The 23,020-nt window shown below is 45.0% G+C and overlaps 1 protein-coding gene across 5 annotated transcripts in view; it reads right to left on the bottom strand.

Annotated features, from left to right (window-relative positions):
- Positions 1-23,020, bottom strand: part of hemk1 (HemK methyltransferase family member 1) — a 125,801-nt gene that overhangs the window by 34,926 nt on the left and 67,855 nt on the right. For all 5 annotated transcript variants that reach the window (XR_013497490.1, XR_013497491.1, XM_078209951.1 and 2 more), the window contains exons 7-8: positions 18,692-18,741; positions 2,465-2,570 (exon numbers count right to left, since the gene is read on the bottom strand). Coding sequence is in view for 3 of the 5 variants with exons in the window: in XM_078209951.1 (XP_078066077.1) it covers positions 2,465-2,570; positions 18,692-18,741 (156 nt within the window). In the remaining 2 variants the exon portion in view is untranslated. The remainder of the gene's footprint in view (positions 1-2,464; positions 2,571-18,691; positions 18,742-23,020) is intronic.

Raw genomic sequence — 23,020 nt, 5'->3', positions numbered from 1 at the left:
CGAGGCCGGAATCGAACCCAGGTCCCTGGAGCTGTGAAGCAGCAGTGCTAACCACTGTGCTACCGTGCCGCCCACATCTCACAAGTACATCTTTTTAACACATCCATCCTCGTCCCATAAGGAGATGGAAGGGATTGCTGCTTATTGAGCCTGGGTCCCTGAACAGGGGATGGTAAACCGAGTTCTTTTCACTGGAGTGACACTCACTTTGGTTTGAACATTTGATGTATATTGAAGTATTTTGTCTTGAAATACTGTTCATTAAATTAGATTGCAACCAGACTTTACGACATTAATTATTATTTCCTGAAGCTGATAACTATTACAGGGAAAGCCCGAATGTGAAGAAGGGGTTTTGTCCTCTCAGATTTTATTAGCCCTGACTTCTGCCTCGGGCCCTGTGTTCTGATGAAGAAGTTGGGAGGTGGAGCAATGGCTAATGTGCCAACCCTACCCCAATTACTGGGGTCGGCTTCATTTTCACCTTGTGGGTCACTGTCTGTGTGGAGTTTACACATTCTCCTCGTGTCTGCGTGGGTTTCCTCCGGGTGCTCCAGTTTCCTCCCACAGTCCAAAGATGTGCGGGTTAGGTTGATTGGCCAAGCTAAAATTGCCCTTAGTGTCCTGGGATGCGTAGGTTAGAGGGATTAGTGGGTAAATATGTAGGGATATGAGGGTAGGGCCTGGGTGGGATTGTGGTCGGTGCAGACTTGATGGGCTGAATGGCCTCTTTCTGTGCTGTAGGGTTTCTAAGATTTCTAAGATGTTCCAGTTATCTTATGAAATAAAAACATAAAAAGGAAATGATAGAAGTACACAGCTCTTTTTTCATTCACAATCTGTAGAGATTAAAGGCAAGGATAATAGTTAGGGACTGGCCCTTCTTCAGAATGAGTTAGGATCTAAACCCAAAATCTTTATCTATCTTCATAGAATCTGACCTAGAACCTATAGCAGAGAAATTCATCACGATGTGGTGTTTATACTCCATCTGAGTTTCCCCTTAAACAAATCAGTACTATTTAGCTCAGCCACTCCATGTGCTAGTGCGTTCCACGTTCTTACGACTCTTCAATTGCAATTTTTCTTTACGATTATAAAATGAACACACAGGGCGGCACGGTAGCACAGTGGTTAACACTGCTGCTTCACAGCTCCAGGGACCTAGGTTCGATTCCCGGCTTGGGTCACTGTCTGTGTGGAGTTTACACATTCTCCTCGTGTCTGCGTGGGTTTCCTCCGGGTGCTCCGGTTTCCTCCCACAGTCCAAAGATGTGCGGGTTAGGTTGATTGGCCATGCTCAAAATTGCCCTTACTGTCCTGAGATGCGTAGGTTAGAGGGATTAGTGGGTAAATATGTAGGGATATGGGGGTAGGGCCTGGGTGGGATTGTGGTCGGTGCAGACTCGATGGGCCAAATGGCCTCTTTCTGTACTGTAGGGTTTCTATGATTTCTATGAGGGCGGAATTCTCCAATCCCGCCTGCAGCGGGTTTGGTGGCCAGCGGGAGCAGAGGATGTGGCGAGAGCCAGAAAGTCGGAAACCTGCCAACATAAAATAACATTACAATTCTCCAATGGCGGGTTAAGGGCAGATTAGGCTTCCTGCTGGCTGGTGGAAATTTGTATTTATTTGCATCTCATGAACGCTCATTAAAATAGTTACCCGCTGGAATCCCATCAGGCCTTCTGAACTTGCGTCACGTCAGAGTAAGGTTACTTCGATCTAAAACCCAATTGCTAAAAAGTGGGATGCACAAGATGGTCCTCATTTCCTAAGAGACTTTGAGATGAGCGCAACAACTTTCTGCCACTGTGCCGGGGCAGACTGGTTCCTGCCTCCATCTCCATGCCAGGCTAGTCTTCGTGGACAGCACCGTGCTGCTGGACCCATGGACCCTCCTGTGTCACCGAGTCCAATCAGCACTGTGCCTGGTGTTGGGAAGTACAGTGGTCTCCTTCCCCACGGTTCCACACCCTAGCGTCTGGACAGTACTGTGCTGCAGGACTCACACAGCCACAACAACCAAGTGTGAAGTTCGAGCAGGGGTGGAATGCGAGGTGGGTGGGCTGGATGGTGGGTCACCTGATGAAGACAAGGGGGGCAATGTGGAAGAAGACCTGTGGAAGGATGGGGAGGTGGGGCGAGAGCGAGGGCTCATGGTGGCAGGCAGAGGGGCAAGGGGGTGGATGAAGGAGATGAACAGTGGAAGACAGAGGGAAGACCGAGGGGAGGAGAGCTGGACACTGACATGACTGCATGAAGAGCTCACAAACAAGGGGGTCAAAGGGACCCACGTTGTTTACAAGAAGACTCCAGATGCAGTGGGCAGAGGTCCAAGTGGGGCATATTCACCCGAGGCTGGAATTGAACCTGGGTCCCTGGAGCTGTGAGGCAGCAGTGCCAATCACTGCGTCCACGTGAACACAGTGGAAGTGTGGAGAATATGTTCTGACTGACTTACCTGAGGATCTCGGGCATTAGCCCAGACATATCTTCATGAAACACGTATGGAGGGTTACTGACAATCACATCCACCGATCCACAGATCCAAGTCAGCTTCTGGGAATCTGTGTGACAGAAATCCAGGTTCAGGACAGGCTTCATACTGCAAACTGCTGTAGATAATATACCACATTGTAACCAGTAAACAGAGCACGCTGTACGCCACAGAATACTTGGATCAGAACAAGGAAATTTACTGTTGGATCCTTTATTTTTCCTGGATCACCTCTACCGTTACATTATATTCCTCAATTCCCTTCTCTCCAGAGTATAAGCCGACCTTATTCGCTCACTTCTCGGGAATGGGGCTCACATTTACGCAAAACGAAAAGTTTAATTTTCCCTTGAAAATACTTCATAGCTTTTATTTTAGCTGAGGATGGTAGGAAAGCACAGAAACCTGTTATTCTGTCCTTGTATAAAGATTTGAAGAAACTGTCCTAACAGGTGATTAATCCTCCAATCGAACTATTTCTCTTTTGTTAGAATGCCCAAATGTGCCCCATTTTATTCACGAGATTGTTAAAAAGGGAAAATGGACGACACACAACATTTTGATTACGTCTTGCCCGAGGGAAGTACATTCAAGCTAAAACTTGAAGGTCTGTCAGTTAACTAGAGTTGATTTTGTTTCTTTCATAGAATCAATCATAGAATCTCCACAGTGTAGAATGTGGCCATTCGGCCCATTGAGTCTGCACCGACTCTCTGACAGAGTATCTTACCCAGACCCTCTCCCCTGCTCTATCCCCATACCCTGACACATTTACCATGGCTAATCCATCTAACCTACACATCTTGGGTGACTAAGGGACTCTTTAGCATGGCCAAACCACCGAACCTGCACAACTTTGGACTGTGGGAGGAAACCGGAGCACCCGAAAGAAGCCCATGTAGACACAGGGAGAACGTGCAGACTCCACACAATCATCCAAGGCCAAAATTGAACCCAGATCCCTGGCGCTGTGAGGCAGCAGTGCTAACCACTGTGCCACCGTGCAAAAAGCAGAATACATTGATCGGGATTCTCGACTTTATCCCTGATTATTGTTTAGTTTATTTATTGGTGTCACAAGTCGGCTTACATTAACACTGCAATGAAGTTACTGTGAAAATCCCCTACTCGCCACACTCTGGAGCCTGTTCGGGTACATTGAGGGAGAATTTAGCATGGCCAATGCACTTGACCAGCATATCTTTCGGACTGGGGGAGGAAACCGGAGCACCCGGAGGATCAGACACGGGGAGAGCGTGCAGACTCTGCACAGACAGTGACTCAAGCCGGGAATTGAACCTGGGTCCTTGGCGCTGTGAGGCAGCAGTGCTGACCACTGTGCCACTACCGTTGTTATATTTACCTGGATACTGAGCAGATGAGGACACAAACTTGATCAAATGGGACATGAGACTTACTCTGGGATTGGCCAGTGGTGTGACCAGGTGAAGGTCAAGGCTGAGAACCACAAAACACAGCATCAGTGATAAGCCCACTCACAGGTGTGGAAGGTATATTGTCAGCCCAAAGGCTTTTTTCTACTTACACAGTGGGGATTATTTCAATCTAACCTGTCTGACAGGAAATCAAATGCATATGTTTTGCATGTCGTTGTTCGACTGGAGCAAGGGAGAGAGGAGTGATTTGTGGCTGGAGTAAAAAGGGTAAGGGATTGACTTCTTTTTCCTTACTTTTTCGCGGGGTTTCTTTTTTTCCTAGTTTAAAGTGAAAAGCGGAAGTAGGCCGGCCGTGGGGTGACCTGGGAAGGAATTATTTATTTTTTTATAAGCGCGCGGGAGGTTTAAACAGTAGGCCGCATTATCCAGCGGGCAGCGTTGTTAGCGGGCAGCGGAGTGAGCAGGTAGCAGAGTGAGGGCTGAAGGGCTTTGGCTCAACGGGCTTAGGTGGAAACGGGCGAGGCAGGGTAGGTTTAGTTCTTAGTTTTTAAAAACTTAAAAACAAAGCAAAGAAAATAAGGATGGAGGGTCGTGTGATGTGTTGTTCCTGCATGATGTGGGAGCTGGTGGACCCCATTGTGCTTCCCAGTGAGCATGTCTGCAGTAAGTGTTGGTTGCTTGAGGAACTCCGGCTCAGGGTTGATGAGCTGGATTCTGAGCTTCGGACACTGCGACACATCAGGGAGGGGGAGAGTTACCTGGACGCTGTGTTTCAGGAGGCAGTCACACCCCTTAGACTAATTAGCTTGAATTCAGCCAGTGGTCAGGGACAAGAGGGTGTGGCTGCGAGTGAGGCTGTGAGTGAGGCAGGTAGCGGGATCCAGGAAGTAGACTTCCAGGAGCCTCAGTCCCTGAACCTATCCAGCAGGTTCGAGATTCTTGCTCCCTGTGTGGACGGGAACGGGGGCTGCAGGGAGGATGAGCAAACTGACCACAGCACCGTGGTACAGGGAGCCGTTCAAGTGGGGGGAGAAAAAAGAAATGTAGTGGTAATTGGGGATAGTGTAGTTAGGGGCATTGACACTGTTGTCTGTGACCAGGATCGAGAATCTCGAAGGTTGTGTTGCCTGCCTGGTGCTCGGGTTCAGAATATCTCATCTGGGCTGCAGAGGAACTTGGAGTGGGAGGGCAAAAATCCAGTTGTTGTGGTCCACGTAGGTACCAACGACATAGGTAGAACAGGAACAGAGGTTCTGCTAAGAGAATATGAAAAGCTAGGAGCTAAATTAAAAAGCAGAACCGAAAAGGTAATAATCTCTGGATTACTACCTGAGCCACGAGCGAATTGGCACAGGGTCAATAAGATTAAGGAGGTAAATGCTCAAAGATTGGTGTGGGAGGAATGGGTTTGAATTCATGGGACATTGGCACCAGTATTGGGGAAGAGGGGACCTGTTCCGATGGGATGGTCTTCATCTGAATCGTGCTGGGACCAGAGTCCTGGCGAATCGTATAACTAGGGCTGTAGATAGGGCTTTAAACTAAATAGTTGGGGGGGAGGGTTCAGTTGTATGGAGAATTAGAAAATCAAAGGTAAAGGAGGGGGTCGGAGTGCAGGTTAATGATGAGGACTTTCAACGAGTTAAAGGAGCAGAGGGCTCAGGAGAGGTTAGTAAAGTTTCCAGACCACGTACTAGAACAGAGAGTATAGAAGGTGGTAGGAATCTAACCTCAGGCAGAGTAAAAAAGGTGACAAGCATGAGAAGGGAGGTGGTCAACACAGTGCAAGGAGATGGTCTGGGGAAGGATAACCAGTCTGTGACAGGAAGTGACAGAGCATGCAAACAAAGGAATGCACTAACAAATCGGGTCCAGGTAAGAAAGACTAACATAAAGACACTTTACCTGAATGCACGTAGCATTCGAAACAAAGTGAATGAGTTGACGGCACAAATCAGTACAAATGGGTATGATCTAGTGGCCATTACAGAAACGTGGTTGCAAGGTGACCAGGACTGGGAACTAAATATCCAGGGGTATCAGACAATTCGGAAGGATAGACAGGAAGGAAAAGGAGGTGGGGTAGCTCTGTTAATTAAAGACAACATCAGGGCGGTAGTGAGAGACGATATAGGCTCTAAGGAGCAAAATGTGGAATCAATGTGGGTGGAGATAAGGAATAGTAAGGGGAGAAAGTCACTGGTGGGCGTAGTCTATAGGCCCCCAAATAATAACTTCAAGGTGGGGCGGGCCATAAACAAGCCATAAACAAACAAATAACAGATGCATGTAAAAATGGAACAGCAATAATCATGGGGGATTTTAACCTCCATATTGATTGGTCAACTCAAGTCGGACGCGGTGGACTTGTTCTTAGAATGCTGTCGCGATAGTTTCCTTGAACAGTATGTTACAGAACCTACGAGGGAGCAAGCTATCTTGGATCTGGTCCTGTGTAATGAGACAGGTAAAATTAATGATCTCCTTGTGAGGGATCCTCTTGGAATGAGTGATCACAATATGGTTGAATTTCTAATACAGATGGAGGGTGAGAAAGTAGGGTCCCAAACCAGTGTCCTCTGCTTGAACAAGGGGGATTACAATAGGATGAGGGCGGAGTTGGCTAACGTACACTGGGAACACAGACTAATTGGTGGGACAGTTGAGGAACAGTGGAGGATTTTTAAGGAGATTTTTCTCAGTACTCAGCAAAAATATATTCCAGTGAAAAAGAAGGAATGTAAGAAAAGGGATAGCCAGCCATGGATAACTAAGCAAATGAAGGAGAGTATCAAATTAAAAACCAATGCATACAGAGTGGCCAAAATTAGTGGGGAACTAGAAGATTGGGAAGGCTTTAAAAAACAACAAAGAACTACTAAGAAAGCAATAAAGAAAGGAAAGATAGATTATGAAAGTAAACTAGCACAAAATATAAAAACTGCTAGTAAAAGTTTTTACAAATATAAGTAAATGTTGGTCCCTTAGAAGATGAGAAGGGGGATTTAATAATAGGAAACGAGGAAATGCCAGAGGCCTTAAACAAGTTTTTTTGTGTCGGTCTTCACAGTGGAGGACACAAATAGCTTACCAATAATTGACGGTCATGGGACTGTAGGGGGTGAGGACCTTAAAACGATCACTATTACTAAAGAGGTAGTGCTGGGTAGGCTAATGGGACTAAAGGTAGACAAGTCCCCTGATCCGGATGGAATGCATCCCAGGGTACTAAAAGAAACGGCAGAAGAATAGCAGATGCATTAGTTGTAATTTATCAAAATTCACTGGACTCTGGGGAGGTGCCAGCTGATTGGAAAACAGCCACTGTTTAAAAAAGAAGGTAGACAAAAGGCAGGTAACTACAGGCCAGTTAGCTTAACATCCGTAGTTGGAAAAATGCTGGAATCTATCATTAAGGAAGAAATAGCAGGACACCTGGAAAAGAATGGTTCAATCAAGCAGACGCAGCATGGATTCATGAAGGGAAAGTCATGTTTGACTAATTTACTGGAATTTTTTGAGGATATAACGATTGTGGTTGACAGAGGGGAACCGGTGGATCTGGTGTATTTAGATTTCCAGAAGGCATTCGATAAGGTTGCTGCATAATATAAAGGTACACGGAGTTGGGGGTAAAGTGTTAGCGAGGATTGAGGATTGGCTATCTAACAGAAAGCAGAGAGTTGGAATAAATGGGTTCTTTTCCAGTTGGCAATCAGTGACTAGTGGCGTGCCGCAGGGATCGATGCTGGGGCCTCAACTATTTACCATATACATAGACGATCTGGAGGAGGGGACCGAGTGTAGGGTAACAAAGTTTGCGGATGACACAAAGATGAGTGGGAAAGCAAATTGCGTGGAGGACACAGAGAGTCTGCAGAGAGATTTGGATAGGCTAAGTGAGTGGGCAAGGATCTGGCAGATGGAGCATAACGTTGGTAAGTGTGAGGTTATCCACTTTGGAAGGAATAATAGTAAAATGGACTATTATTTAAACGGTGAAAAATTACAACATGCTACTGTGCAGAGGGACCTGGGGGTCCTTGTGCATGAATCACAAAAACTCAGTTTGCAGGTGCAGCAGGTAATCAAGAAGGCAAATGGAATGTTGGCTTTTATCGTGAGAGGGATGGAGTATAAAAGCAGGGAGGTCATGCTGCAACTGTACAGGGTACTGGTGAGGCCGCACCGAGAGTACTGTGTACAATTTTGGTCCCCTTATTTAAGAAAGGATATATTAGCTTTGGAGGGGGTACAGAGAAGGTTCACCAGGTTGATTCCGGAGATGAGGGGGTTAGCTTATGAGGAGAGATTGAGTAGACTGGGCCTGTACTCATTGGAGTTTAGAAGGTTGAGGGGAGATCTTATAGAGACATAAAAAGATAATGAAGGGGCTAGACAGGGTAGAAGCAGCGAGGTTATTTCCACTTACAATAGAAACAAGAACTAGGGGGCATAGCCTCAAAATACGGGGGAGTCAATTTAGAACAGAGTTGAGGAGGAACTTCTTCTCCCAGAGGGTAGTGAATCTTTGGAATTCTCTGCCCAATGAAGTAGTAGAGGCTACCTCGTTAAATGTGTTTAAGTCACAGGTAGATAGATTTTTAACTATTAAGGGAATTAAGGGTTATGGGGAGCGGGCGGGTAAGTGGAACTGAACCCACTATCAGATCAGCCATGATCTTATTGAATGGTGGGGCAGGCTCGAGGGGCTAGATGGCCTACTCCTGCTCCTATTTCTTATGCTCTTATGTTCTATCATCATATTTACAGGCTGGAACATGACTGTGTTTGTGTTAACTGTTTTTAGTTGCTTGTTGGTGGAGATTTTGTTGACTATAACACACAGGTGGCTACAAAATTGTGCAATGGAAGCATTATATAATCTGTTTTAAATAAGGTTCTAGTGTCCTTCTAAGAGGAAACAAATATAATTTAGAATACAGGTTGACTCTGTCTACACTTCCCGCTGCCTTGGCAAAGCAGCCAGCATAATTAAAACCCCACGCACCCCGGACATTCTCTCTTCCACCTTCTTCCTTCGGGAAAAAGATACAAAAGTCTGAGGTCACGTACCAATCGACTCAAGAACAGCTTCTTCCCTGCTGTCATCAGACTTTTTGATTTGATTTGATTTATTATTGTCACATGTATTAACATACAGTGAAAAGTATTGTTTCTTGCGCGCTATACAAAGCATACCGTTCATAGGGAAGGAAACAAGAGAGTGCAGAATGTAGTGTTACAGTCATAGCGAGGGTGTAGAGAAAGATCAACTTAATGCAAGGTAAGTCCATTCAAAAGTCTGACAGCAGCAGGGAAGAAGCTGTTCTCGAGTCGGTTGGTATGTGACCTCAGACTTTTGTATCTTTTTCCTGACGGAAGAAGGTGGAAGAGAGAATGTCCGGGGTGCGTGGGGTCCTTAATTGTGCTGGCTGCTTTGTCGATGCAGCGGGAAGTGTAGACAGAGTCAATGGATGGGAGGCTGGTTTGCGTGATGGATTGGGCCACATTCATGACCTTTTATAGTTCCTTGCGGTCTTGGACAGAGTAGGAGCCATACCAAGCTGTGATACAACCAGGAATAATGCTTTCTATGGTGTATCTGTAAAGGTTGGTGAGAGTCGTAGTGGACTTGCCAAATTTCCTTAGTCTTCTGAAAAGCAGAGGCGTTGGTGGGCTTTCTTAACTATAGTGTTGGCATGGGGGGGGGTCCAGGACAGGTTGTTGGTGATCTGGACACCTAAAAACCTGAAGCTCTCGACCTTTTCTACTTTGTCCCCGTTGATGTAGACAGGGGCATGTTCCCCACTACGCTTCCTGAAGTCGATTTGAATTTTGAATGGACTTTTGAAGTTTTGAAAGGACTTTTGAACTTTTGAATGGACTTACCTTGCATTAAGTTGATCTTTCTCTACACTCTAGCTATGACTGTAACACTACATTCTGCATTCTCTCCTTTCCTTCTCTATGAACGGTATGCTTTGTCTGTATAGCGTGCAAGAAACAATACTTTTCACTGTATGTTAATACATGTGACAATAATAAATCAAATCAGATCAAAAAGTCAAATCAGGTTTATGCACTACCTGAGATCTTTAGTTCTGTTTATTTCTAAATACAGTGGAAATATATTTCCTAAAAATGTCTGATATATTTACCAGCAACTTGTGATCCTGAAAAAGCTCAGCAAACAACACTGGTTGCTCCTACTGCTCGTCTGTTAATTATTAATAATCACCACTTTTCATTTTCCGAATATTAAATTGCACCATTTTTGATCGCCAGTTGCTGATAAATATATCAGACGTCTTTAGGAAATATATTCCCACTGTTTTTAGAAATAAACAGAACTAAGAGTCTCAGGGAGTGCATCAACCTGTATTATAAATTATATCTGTTTCCTCTTAGAAGGACGCTAGAACCTTATTTAAAACAGATTGTATAATACATCCATTGCACAATTTTGCAGCTGCCTGTGTGTTACAGCTAACAAGCAACTAAAAGCAATTAACACAAGCACAGTCATGTTCCAGCCTGTAAATATGATGATAGAACCAAAACATATGCAGTTGCCTCTTATCTTGAAATCCTATTGTTGTGCAGCAGCTGTGGTACAGTCGGTAGCACTCTCACCTGTTAATCCAATCCCAGCCCAGTTGGTGAAGTTTGAAACTAGACAATTGCTTTCCTTGACAATAGGTTTAGTTACAGAATGCAGCATTACATATGCCTGCTTCCTACCGACCAACAACAGTGTTCCAGCAGTCTCTCTTTATAAGTGCTCTAAGCATGTAATTAACCAAAGCCCTGTATCTGTGTATCTTAACAATATAATGAACATCACCTTTGGGTCAGAGGGCCATGGATTCTAGTCCCACTCCAGGGTCCAAAGTACAAAATTGAGGCCGAGGGTGTATTGTTGGAAAAGTAGAAATGCAGAATATTACCTATAACAGTGCTGTCTTTTGGATGCAACATTAAATTGAGGTCCTGTAAGCCCTCTAGGGTGGGCGTAAAAGATTTGATGGCATTATTTGAATAAGAGGAGGGGAGTTCACCCTGGTGTCCTGGACAATATTAATCCATCAACCACATTACTAACAAAACACAACTGATCACTACCTGATTGATGCTATGTGCAAATTGGCTGCCATATTTCCTACTTTACAAAAATGACTATACTTCAAAGGGTGAGAAGTACTAGGGGACTTCCCGAGGACATGAAAGGTGCCTTATAAATGTAAGACCTTTCTTTTGTTTTGTTTGCTTCGGGTTAAGATACCAGTGGAGACCAAGAACTGAATTTACTAGGGAGTGGGTCCCTGCCCCCTGGTGTAAAACCTGGGGTGAGCTTCCCTCCACTTCGCAATCTTACCCTGCAGCTATTTAATAGTCGCCCTAATCTGGCGAGGAAGTCCTACCTCCAAGAGAGCTCTCTGACCCAGTAACATCACCAGAAGCTGTGACCACTGCCATGGATTGGCCATTTACAGGCCTCAATTAGCCTATGGGGCTAGGAAGAACACCGAGGGTGATGTCTAATTTTATAACCTGCCCATCTGCTTGCCAAACTGCCTCCAGTTCGGAGGGCCTAAAATCCAGTCCACTTTGCCATTTTTTAGGAAAATTCTACCCCTCTACGTTTATACTTCGTCTCCATTGCAATAAAGGGCAGCATTCCATTTACCTTCCTAATTACTTGCTGTATGTACGTGTTAACGTTTTGTGAATCATGTACAAAGACACGCAGGTCTCTTCCTATTGCAGCATTCTGCAATCTCTCTCCATTTAAAACAACATTCTGTTTTTCAATGTTTTCCTGCCAAAATGGACAAACTCAGATTTTCCCACATTATAGTCTTTCTGCCAATTTTTTGCCCATTCTCTTAACTCATCTATACCCCTCTGTGGACTCCTTCTGTCCTCCTCACAAATTGCTTTCCTATCTATTTTTGTGTTGTCAGTTCTCAGATAAAGGTAATCACAAACTTTGCTGATCTCCATGAATGCTTGGTAAAAAATATTTTTTCTGCGTTAACACCACTCTCACCCGGAAACATGCTTAAATCTTACCCGGCTATGCTTGCATTACAAAATTTTTACAGCACAGAAACAGGCCATTCAGCCCAACAGATTCATGCCATTCTTTTTGCTCCACTAAAGCCTCTCCATACTTTTCTTCATCTGATCCCATCAACGTGAGCATCTATTCCCTTCTCCGTTATGTACGTTGTCTCGCTTCCTCTTAAAGGTATCGATACTATTCACCTCAACTACTCTTTGTTGTAGTGAGTTCCTCATTTTAACCACTCTCTGAGTAAAGAAATTTCTCCTGAATTCTCTATTGGTCAGCCACTGATTAACTTCCTATTCTTGGTGGCCTCATAGATTGACTTACAAAAACAACCCACAACCCAACAACTTCTGCTTGTCAAACTAAGTGAATTAAACCCCATGGTCTTTGTTTATCTCATAAACCTGAATCAATTCTAATAAAGCTGATGTACAAACCTGCAGCTCAAAATAGCAACAGGTTGCCAAAGATATTTGCTTGTCAGCCTTTCCTAGCTCAAATGAGATTGCAGGAAGTGAACATTGTCCAAACAATTATCAGGACCCTTTGGGGGAGAAGATTTTTTCCACAGATATGAGGAACAACCTACAGGCAGATATTAATGCCGATTAGTGCCCTGGTTTATGAGTCACTAGAAGCTAGCAGACATGTGTGGCAAGCAATCAGGAGGGCAAATTGTATGTTGGTCTTCATTTTAGGAGAACATGAGTACAGGAGTAAAGCCGTCTTGCTGCAATTGTATAGAGGACATGCCCCTTATTCTTCTTGTCCTGCCTCTTTTCGTTCGGCTCACGTCCAACGCTTGTTGCCCTTTGTGATCTCTTGCCTTTATATTGTGACTTGTTGTCTTCTTGTCTCCTGGGACTTTTCCTTTTTCTTATTATTATTACTCATGTTAGTTTCTTCTTGTGCAGAGCGGCACACCGGGGGTAGAGCGGTGTATATTTGTGTGTTGGAGGGGGGTAGGTGTTGGTTGGGACCCCTGGAAGAAGAGGGTAGTGGGTGCGTGTGTTCTGCCGTATTATAGATGATTGGGGAGAGGTGGTTGCTGAGATGGTGTGTGATAGGGGGAGGCTTTTGTTGTTCTTACGGGGGTTGGGCTGGATGTCAAGGTGGTACGTGTGCTGGAGACTTTTTGTGTACCTGCTGCTGAGTAAGTCTCCGAATTGGGGGGGCTTTTTCTGGGGGTAGTAGGTGGGCTACTAGCAGGGGGGTGGGGGGGGGGGGTGGTGGTGGTCAAGCGGTGGGGGGAAGATTTCTGGGGGTTCCCTGATAGGGATGCTGATGGGTGGGTAGTGAGCTGAAGGGTGGTTTGTTGTCTTCCTATGTCTTGGCTCTTTTGCCTCCCGTGTATGTGTCTGTTGGGGTGGATGGGGGGAGGGGGGTTGTCAGAGCTAGTGGGATGGACTGACTTTTTGTTTGTGGGTGTTTTATGTTATGGTGGGCAGGCTGGGATGGTGTGGATCGGGGTAGTATGCATTGGGCCGGAGTGGGGGCATTTGTTAGCGGAGCAAGGGGATGTAGGAATATCCTTATTTATCAGGAAGGTTTATAGGTCTGCAATGAGGCAAGAACCTTTGTTGGCAGTATGAAATTACTTCTTTGACAAATTATTTATTTATTAGTGTCCCAAGTAGGTCTATATTAACACTGTAATGAAGTTACTGTGGAAGGGTACACCGATGGAGAATTTAGTATGGCCAATCCACCTAACGGGCACATCTTTGGAATGTGGGAGGAAATCGGAGCACCCGGAGGAAACCCTCGCAGACACGGGGAGAACGTGCAGACTCTGCACAGGTGGTGATCCAAGTTTGTAATCCAACCTGGGTTCCTGGCCCTGTGGGGCAGCAGTGCTAACCACTGTGCCACCGTGCTGCCTATAAATGAATGATTTCACATGTTTGGTTTACATGTCTGTCTTTTCACAATGCTGCCTTCCTGTCTTCTCTGCTGTCTACCTCCCCTTTTACAGCCATTTCTTCCTTGTCCATTTGCCTTATGTCCTCTGGATTGGTCTCATGTGCTATCTTGTTGCTTCATCACTTCTCCTCCTTGTTGTGGTTCCGCTGTATCCTCTCTCTGCCGGCACCTGGGGTTTTGCGTAGTCTCCTTACCTAAGGGAGGATATACTGGCCACAGAGGGAGTGCAACAAAGGTTCATCAGACTAACCCCTGGGATGATGGGATTGTTTTATGAGGAAAGATTGAGGAAATTTGGCCTGTATTCTCTCGAGTTTCGAAGAATGAGAGGTGATCTCATTGAAAAAAATTCTTACAGGGCTCAAGAAGGCAGATGCAGATAGGATGGTTCCCTTGGCTGGGTTTGGACCGGGGACAAAGTCTCAGGATAAGGGACAGGCCATTGAAACCTGAGATGAGTGAATTTCTTCACTCTAACGGAAGTGAATCTTCTGTCCAAATGGCTATGGAAGCTCAATCATTGAACACGTTGAAGACAGAAATCAATAGATGACATCAAAGTTTTAAGTATTTTTAATAAAGTTTTTTTATTAATTAGTCACAAGTAAGGCTTACATTAACACTGCAATGAAGTTACTGTAAAACTCTCTGTCAAGAATATGGGGATAGTGCGAAGAATGGCATTGAGGTAGACCAGCCAGGATCGGTTTGAATGGGTTGAATAGCCTACTCCTGCTCCTAAATCCTACGTTTATCACATCTGTTTAAAATTTATTTACTTATTAGTTTACTTATTAGTGTCACAAGTTAGGCTTACATTAACACTGCAATGAAGTCACTGTGAAAATCCCACTACGCCACACTCCGGCGCCTGTTCGGGTACACTGAGGGAGAATTTAGCATGGCCAATGCACCTAACCAGCACGTCTTTCGGACTGTGGAAGGAAACCGGAGCACCTGGAGGAAACACACGCAGACACCGGGAGAACATGCAGACTCCGCACAGACAGTGACCCAAGCCGGGAATTGAACCCGGGTCCCTGGCGCTGTGAGGCAGCAGCGCTAACCCACTGTGCTGCCCCCTGCCCTTTATGCAGCTCAGTCTTCTGAATTAGCCAATGACAAATCAAATTCCCAACACCTTCTGATGAACCACGGTTTTATAAATCACCATTAGTGCCACCATAAGGTTCTTAAAAATAAGCAGAATTTCATGAACCCTGTTCAATATTTGGTTTAGAGAAGCAGCACGAGCAACAAAACACAGGGCAATCATCATCACGAAAGGCGGATATCTGATCATCACATTGATGTTTGTGGGAGCTAACCGTGCAAACGGGCTGTCACATTTCCTTCATTACAACAAGGAGGACGTTTCAAGAGGCTGTAAAACGCTTTGAAACACCCTGAAGTTTGCTGTAAAATTGCAAGTTCTTTCTTGTTTATTAAGTATTTCGAAAAAAATAAGCGCCTCAATTTCTCTTCCATAAAGCCACAATAAACAAATGCCGTCAGACCCGGCTGACATATATAATTTAACGAAACTGCAAAGGAAGAGACAGACTGCACACAAGTGAAAGTGGCCCACTAAGATGATGCTTCTGATAGTCGCTTCTAAGAATCTGTAACCCAATCTGTTAACACGAAGCAAAATAACCTGATACCGGCCAAGACACCAGAAGCAGGTGTCTGATTAATTTGCAGCATCTGTCATTTGCACCCAATGGCTCTGAAAGTGCAAGAATGTGGGGAAGGCCTGAGCTGGGAATTTCCAAAATGAACAAATACGAAACTGAACTGCACATTCATCATGCCCACGCAACAGTGGTGGCTCTGGGAACTCAACACCGCAACCTCAGTTTCTGAGACTATGCTGATGCTGCAGTGCTCTGCAAGGAGCAGGCAAGCTGCAAGTCAGGACTGCGTGTGCCTAATTGTGGGAACAAAGGTGTGGCTGTATCACAGGCATCTGCTGGTCCACATTTTAATGGTTTACATGATTTTACATCAGCTTCAGTGACCAATGTTGTCCAACCCTACCAGTATATTATTCTGTTCCCCCTCATGTTGTTATCTAGCTTCCCCCGTAAATGCATCGATGGCCTTTGGTGGTTGCAAGTTCCACATTCTAACCAGTCTCTGAATAAAGAAGTCTATCTTTAATTTACTATTCTGATCTGCCCAACACGTTGGATTACCTTCTCTATATCTACCTTAACAAACCCTTCATAATTTTAAAAGACTTCTATTAGGCCAATCTTCAGCTTTCTCTTTCCTTGAGAAGAGAAGCCCAGTTTATTCAATCTTGCCTTACAGTTTTAGGGCAGGATTCTCTGGGCGCGCTCGTTTGAAAACTGGAAATTCCCGCTTGACATCAATGGTTCCCCCCTCGCACCCCCGTCCGCTAGAATTCCAGTGGTAGGCGGGATGGGAGAATTCCGGCCATAATCCCTCAGCTCTGATATTAACCTTGTACATGATTTCCTTTGCACCTTCACCAGCGTTTTTAATTCCTTTCGGTAATATGGAGACCAGAACTGCTTACCGTACTCTCTAACCAAGTTCCTTACAAGTTTAACATCACTTCGCTGTTTTTCAAATCCACTGTGCACTTTTCGACTCTGACCAACACCAAAAGTAACAGAAAGAAAAGTGTAAAATGCTGGATAAACTCAACGGGTCTGGCAAAGAGAGAAACAGAGTTAATGTTTTGAGTCTATATGATTCTTCTACAGACTCTTCTGTCATATTGGACTTGAAACGGCGGCGCGGTGGCACAGTGATTAGCACTGCTGCCTCACAGCGCCAGGGACCCGGGTTCGATGTCCAGCTTAGGTCATTGTCTGTGTGGAGTCTGCATGTTCTCCCCATGTCTGCATGGGTTTCCTCCGGGTGCTCCGGTTTCCTCCCCCAGTCCAAAGATGTGCGGGTTAGGTGGATTGGCCATGCTGAATTGCCCCTTAGTGTCAGGGGAACTAGCTAGGGTGAATGCATGGAGTTATGGAGATGGGGCCTGGGTGGGATTGTGATCAGTGCAGACTCGATGAGCCGAATGGCCTCCTTCTGCATTGTAGGATTCTGTGAAACATTGGGGGGAATTCTCTGGTCTCCCAGCCGCGTGTTTCTTGGTTGCGGGAGGTGGTGCGCTGTTCGTTGATGGTGGGATTCTCTGGTCCCGCCGCTGTCAATGGGATTTCCCATTGATGTCTCCCCCACGCCGCTGCAAAACCCATGGGAAGGTGTGCGCTGCCAGTGGGACCAGAGAATCCCGCTGGCATGAACAGTTGGGGAATTCCCCCCTTTAACTCGGTTTTTCTCCCACAGGTGCTGCTGGACCTGCTGAGTTTATCCAACATTTCCAAGATGGCGCCGGAGTGAGGCGACTTCTTGCAAGCTGTGCCCAGCATTCCTTCTAATTCTATCTTTTACTCTCGTTCTACGCTTCTAAAGCTTCATTCCAACTCTTTTAAACGTTCTAACAATGCTTTAATTCAATTTCTTACAGTTGTGGCGATCCTTAGGACCCTGGAGACAGCCGATCTGACTGACCTGAGATTGACACCCTAGCTATGACACTACATTCTGCACTCTCTCGTTTCCTTCTCTATGAACAGTATGCTTTGTCTATATAGTGCGCAGGAAACAATACTTTTCACTGTATGCTAATGTGACAATAATAAATCAAATCAAATCATTTTCTGTTTTCATTTTAGAGTTTCAGCATCCGCAGTATTTTGCATTTATCAGGAGTTAACAACACTGCCCACATTTCCTTCCTGCTGCCCACCTGGGTTTTCCAATATTTCCACTCCATCTGACGAAGGAACAGCGCTCCGAAAGCTAATGGCATTTGCTACCAAATAAACCTGTTGGACTTTAACCTGGTGTTGTTAAAACTCTTACTGTGTTTTCCAAAACCCAAAACCTCCTGGGCTTGCAGAATCTCACTAGCTGTTCTGTCTGGAGACAATACACATCTCTTTAACCTGTGTTTAATGTTCCCTCCACCCACATTGTCTGTACCTTTAAGACCTGGCTGGCTGTAGGATTCGCATTCTAATCAGTATTCTGCAACTTGATTTTTGTGTCTGTTTGCACTGTTTGAGAGCACATTTCCACTCCATCTGACGAAGGAGCAGTGCTCCGAAAGCTTGTGGTATTTGCTACCAAATAAACCTGTTGGACTTTAACCTGGTGTTGTTAAAACTCTTACTGTGTTTTCCAAAACCCAAAGCCTCCTGGGCTTGCAGAATCTCACTAGCTGTTCTGTCTGGAGACAATACACATCTCTTTAACCTGTGTTTAATGTTCCCTCCACCCACATTGTCTGTACCTTTAAGACCTGGCTGGCTGTAGGATTCGCATTCTAATCAGTATTCTGCAACTTGATTTTTGTGTCTGCTTGCACTGTTTGAGAGCACATTTCCACTCCATCTGACGAAGGAGCAGTGCTCCGAAAGCTTGTGGTATTTGCTACCAAATAAACCTGTTGGACTTTAACCTGGTGTTGTGAGACTTCTTACTGTTTTCCAAAACCCCCAGCAAAGTGCGCTACAGACCAAGCTCTGGGGACAATCTTTCTCATGTCCCAGGAGTCTACTCAAGTTAAGAGAGGGAATCCTGCTGCAAAACGCAGAGTGGTATCTTCTAAACTCCAATGATGGCACCAGCTCAATCCCATTTTTGCCATGCTAATAAAATAAGGGAGGAGAGGTGTTCCCTGAAGGACAGAAAGTTAAAATGCACAAACACCAAGTTAAAATGATAACTTCCGACCCTTTTAGTTTGACTCACCTGATAGTACATCAAGCTGCAGTTCTTGAAGCCTGTGTTGAACACACAATCTGCAGATGCAAGCAGCAAAAAATGATTATGGCAGTGCACGATCTGTATCCATGTTATCTATGAAAATAGAGAAAGAAGTGGCCTCTCCTAAAATATGTGTACTTTAATAATCAGATTCACTAGCTTGAGACAAATCAGTAAGTCAAATTTGATTTTCCATTCAAGGAAGGATTGATTCAGCCTGCGTACATTCCCAGTGTGCGGGACCTTTCCCTGCAGGAACAAGGATCAAGAAATCATCGTGCTCCAATTTGCCACACTCTTGATTTTTCTCATATTAAGACAATACGACATAGGAGCAGAATTAGGCCACTCGGCCCATCGAGTCTGCTCCTGCATCCTTTCCGTCATCCCTTCTCATTTTTTCATTTACATGCTGCACCTCGGAAAATGCCACCCGGAAAGTCCGTTTCCACATGTTTGTCTTCTTCTCCACTCTTTGCAGATTCACAGTCTTGCACGGGAGGCCCTATCTCGTCCGCTCACTGCAGAGCAGAAGCAGATGATCTGGAATTTGTGTTCTCAGCGCCTTCAACAGTATGATACTTAAAAAATATATTTCACAGTTCCTTTATCGTTGCCTTTTTTAAAGCAATTCGCTCTCCTTAAGCTCAAGCACGCTACCCTGCATTCTGATGTTACTGACGAGATAGCCAGCCCCAAGCTTTCTCACGAAGAAATTAGTTATAGTTCTTGAGACTAGGGGGGATTAGGGGATATGGGGGGGGGGGGGGAGGCAGGATCAGGATATTGAATTTGATGATCAGCCATGATCCAAATGAATGGTGGTCAGGCTCAAAGGGCCGAATGGCCTCCTCGTGCTTCTACTTTCTATGTACACTGACAATACCAGCTCTGCATCATCACCACCGCTTTCAACTGGGGTTGCACGGTGGCACAGTGGGTTCACACTGCAGCCTCATTGCTCCAGGGACCTGGGTTCAGTTCTGGCCTCGGATCATTGGCAGTGTGGCGTTTGCACGTTCTCCCCAGGTCATCGTGGGTTTCCTCCCACACTCCAAAGATGTGCAGATTAGGTGGATTGGCCATGCTAAATTGCTCCTTCGAGTCAGGGGGATTTGCAGGGTAAATACCATGGAGTTAAGGGAATAGGGTGTGTGATTGGTGCCGGCTTGATGGGCCAACTGGCCTCCTTCTGCACTGTGGGAATTCTATAATTCTATGAGCTCTTCCAGTGTGAAAATCATCAGTCTGCTTGTCCAACATCTGTACTGGATTAAAAATTTCCTCCAATTAAATACTGGAAATATTGTCCCCGCTCCAAAATCTGTTCTGGAACTAATGACCCCAAACCCTCTGCAAAGCAACTGTTTGAGGCTGAGCCAGTCTGTTCACAAGGTCAGTGTCATATTTAACCCCCAAGATTCCAACCTCACCTTCGCGCCATTACTAAGTTTGCCTATTTTCATTTCCATAATGCCATCCTCCTGCATCCCACCTCCGCTCAGCTGCTGCTGAAATCCTCATCCTTTGTTACCTCTACATGTGATTATTCCAATGTACTCCAGGCTGTTCTCTAATCATCAGAATCCCTACAGCGCAGGAGGCCATTCGGCCCATCATGTCAGCACTGATTCTCTGACTGGGCATCCCACCCAGGCCCTACCTGCAAACCCCATGCATTTATCCTGCTAATCCCCCTAACCTCTACATCTTGGGAAACTAAGGGGCAATTTAGTATGGCCAATCCACCTAAGCTGCACAGCTTTGGACTGTGGGAGGTAACCGGGCCCAGGCAGAGAATGTGCAAACTCTGCATCGACAGTCACCCAAGGCTGGAATTGAACCCGATTTTAATCCAAGGGTTTTCCTTGAGTTCAACATCACTGATCATTTCCATGAATGAAAATGGGGCAAGACCTAGAGGTTGGACAATGAGTATGTACTGGAATGTATCATGTGCCATTACAAGGTCATCTGGGATTGAAGAATATACACTCTGTCTAACTCAGGTCATATATGAAATGACAAATTTATCTATTTAAAAAGGTAAATTACGATATTGGAATAATAGCTTGCACTTATATAGCCACTTTAACATAGGAAAAAGCCCCAAAGTACTTCATTGAAGTGTAATCAGACAAAAACTCTCACTATGCTAAAGAAACAGCTATTCGGAGAGGTGACTAGATCATGTATGATCTAACTGCATGGCAGAACAGATGTATATCACATAATTGTTATGGCGTAGATGGAGGCCAGCTCTCCAAATGAACATTATGACTTAATGCCATTCTCCTGCCTTTTCCCCGTACCCCTCCATATTGTTTTTATTCAAGTAATCATCTAATGCCCTCTTGAATGCCTCAATTGAACCTGCCTCCACTACATTTCCAGGTAGCACATTCTAGACCTGAGCCACTCGCTGTGTGAAAAGTTTTCTTTATCACATCACATTTGCTTCTTTTGCAAATCACTTTAAATCTGTGTCCTCTCATCTTGACCCTTTTACGAGTGGAAACAGTTTCTCCCTATCTACCCTGTCCAGTCCCCCTCATGATTTTGAACATCTCTATCAAACCTCCTCTTAGCCTTCTGGTCTCCAAGGAGAACAGTCCCAATCTCTCCAATCTATCCTCTCAACTGAAGTTTCTCATCCCTGGAACCATTATTGCAAACCTCTTCTGCGCTCTCTCCAATGTGTTCGCACCCTTCCTATTTTGTGGCACCCAGAACTGTCCACAATATTCCAGCTGAGGTCTAACTAATGCCTTGTCAGAACTGGGATGAAGAGTCATCTAGACTCGAAATGTTGGCTCTATTCTCTCCCCACAGATGCTGTCAGATCTGCTGAGATTTTCCAGCATTTTCTGTTTTTGCTCCTTGTTCTTGTTCTCTATGCCCAGATTAATAAGGCCCAGGATACTATATGCTTTATTAACTGCTCTCTCCACCTGTCCTGTCATCTTCAATGATCTATGCACATAGACACCCAGATCCTTCTACTCCTGTACCCCTTTAGGAATTTTACCCCTCGTTTTGTATTGTCTCGCCATGTTCTTCCTACCAAAATGCATCACCTCACACTTCTCCACATTGAACTTTGTCTGTCACTTATCTACCCACTCCACCAACTTGTCGATGTCCCTTTGAAATTCTCTGTCTTTTGTTTTAATATTCATTCGTGGGACATGGGTGTTGCTGGCTGGCCAGCGTTTATTGCCCATCCCGTGTCTCCTTTGTTCAAGAGTCAACCACATTGCTGTGGCTCTGGAATCACATGTAGGCCAGACCGGGTAAGGGCAGATTTCCTTCCCTAAAGGACATTAGTGAACCAAATGGATTTTTACAATCGACAATGGTTTTGTGGTCATCAGTAGATTTTTAATTCCAGATTTTTAAAAATTGAATTCAAATTCCACCATCTGCCCAGGGCATTAGCTGAGTTTCTGGATTAATAGTCTAGCGATAATACCATGAGGCCAGCGCCTTCTTCACAATTTACAATAATTCTAAGTTTTGTGTCATCTGCAAACTTTGAAATTGTTGCCTGCACACTAGGATCTAGAACATTAATATATATCAGGAAAAGCAAGGGTTCCAAAGCTGACCTCTGGGGAACACCACTAGCCCGAAACTATCCATTGACCGTTACTCTCCGCTTCCTATTACTTAGTCTATTTGTATCCAAGTTGTATTATTCCTTTTATTCCATGAGCCATACCTTTCCTCATATGTCTGTTATGTGGCACTGTATTGAATGCCTTCTGAAAGTCCATGTACACCACATCAACAACATTACCCTCATCGACCTCCTCTGTTGTCTCCTCATTAAACTCAAGCAAATTAGTAAAAACTATTTCCCTTTTAGAGGTTCCTCTTTATGTTGGCTTCCAGTCTTTTGTCAAAACCCCCTTTGCTTCTCTAATGCGCTTTCCCACCTCCCCTCTGAACCTCCTGCATTCCTCTTGGTACTCAACTGTATTTACCTGGCGCTGGTCATAAGCTCACTTCTTCTTCCTAAACTTAATTTCTACATCTTTTTTCATCCAGAGAGCTCTGGATTTATTTGCCTTACCTTTCCTTTCAAGGGAATATCCTTGACTGGGTTTGGAACATTTCTGTTTTGTAGGTGGCCCATTGCTCAGCTAGTGTTTCCGGCGAACCTTTCGCTCCAGTCTAAGCAGCCCAGCTCACAGTGCTAACACCTTTCACCAGTGCAGACACACACATTGGTGGGATCTAATTTTCGAGCAGCCTTGGGGTCACAATCTGGTGAGCACATCACACTGTCAGATCCACAGCAGGCGGAGAATC

The sequence above is a fragment of the Mustelus asterias genome, chromosome 3 (genome assembly GCF_964213995.1).
Source record: "Mustelus asterias chromosome 3, sMusAst1.hap1.1, whole genome shotgun sequence".
Taxonomy (NCBI): Eukaryota; Metazoa; Chordata; class Chondrichthyes; order Carcharhiniformes; family Triakidae; genus Mustelus; species Mustelus asterias.
This window is presented reverse-complemented; position numbering and strand designations above follow the sequence as displayed.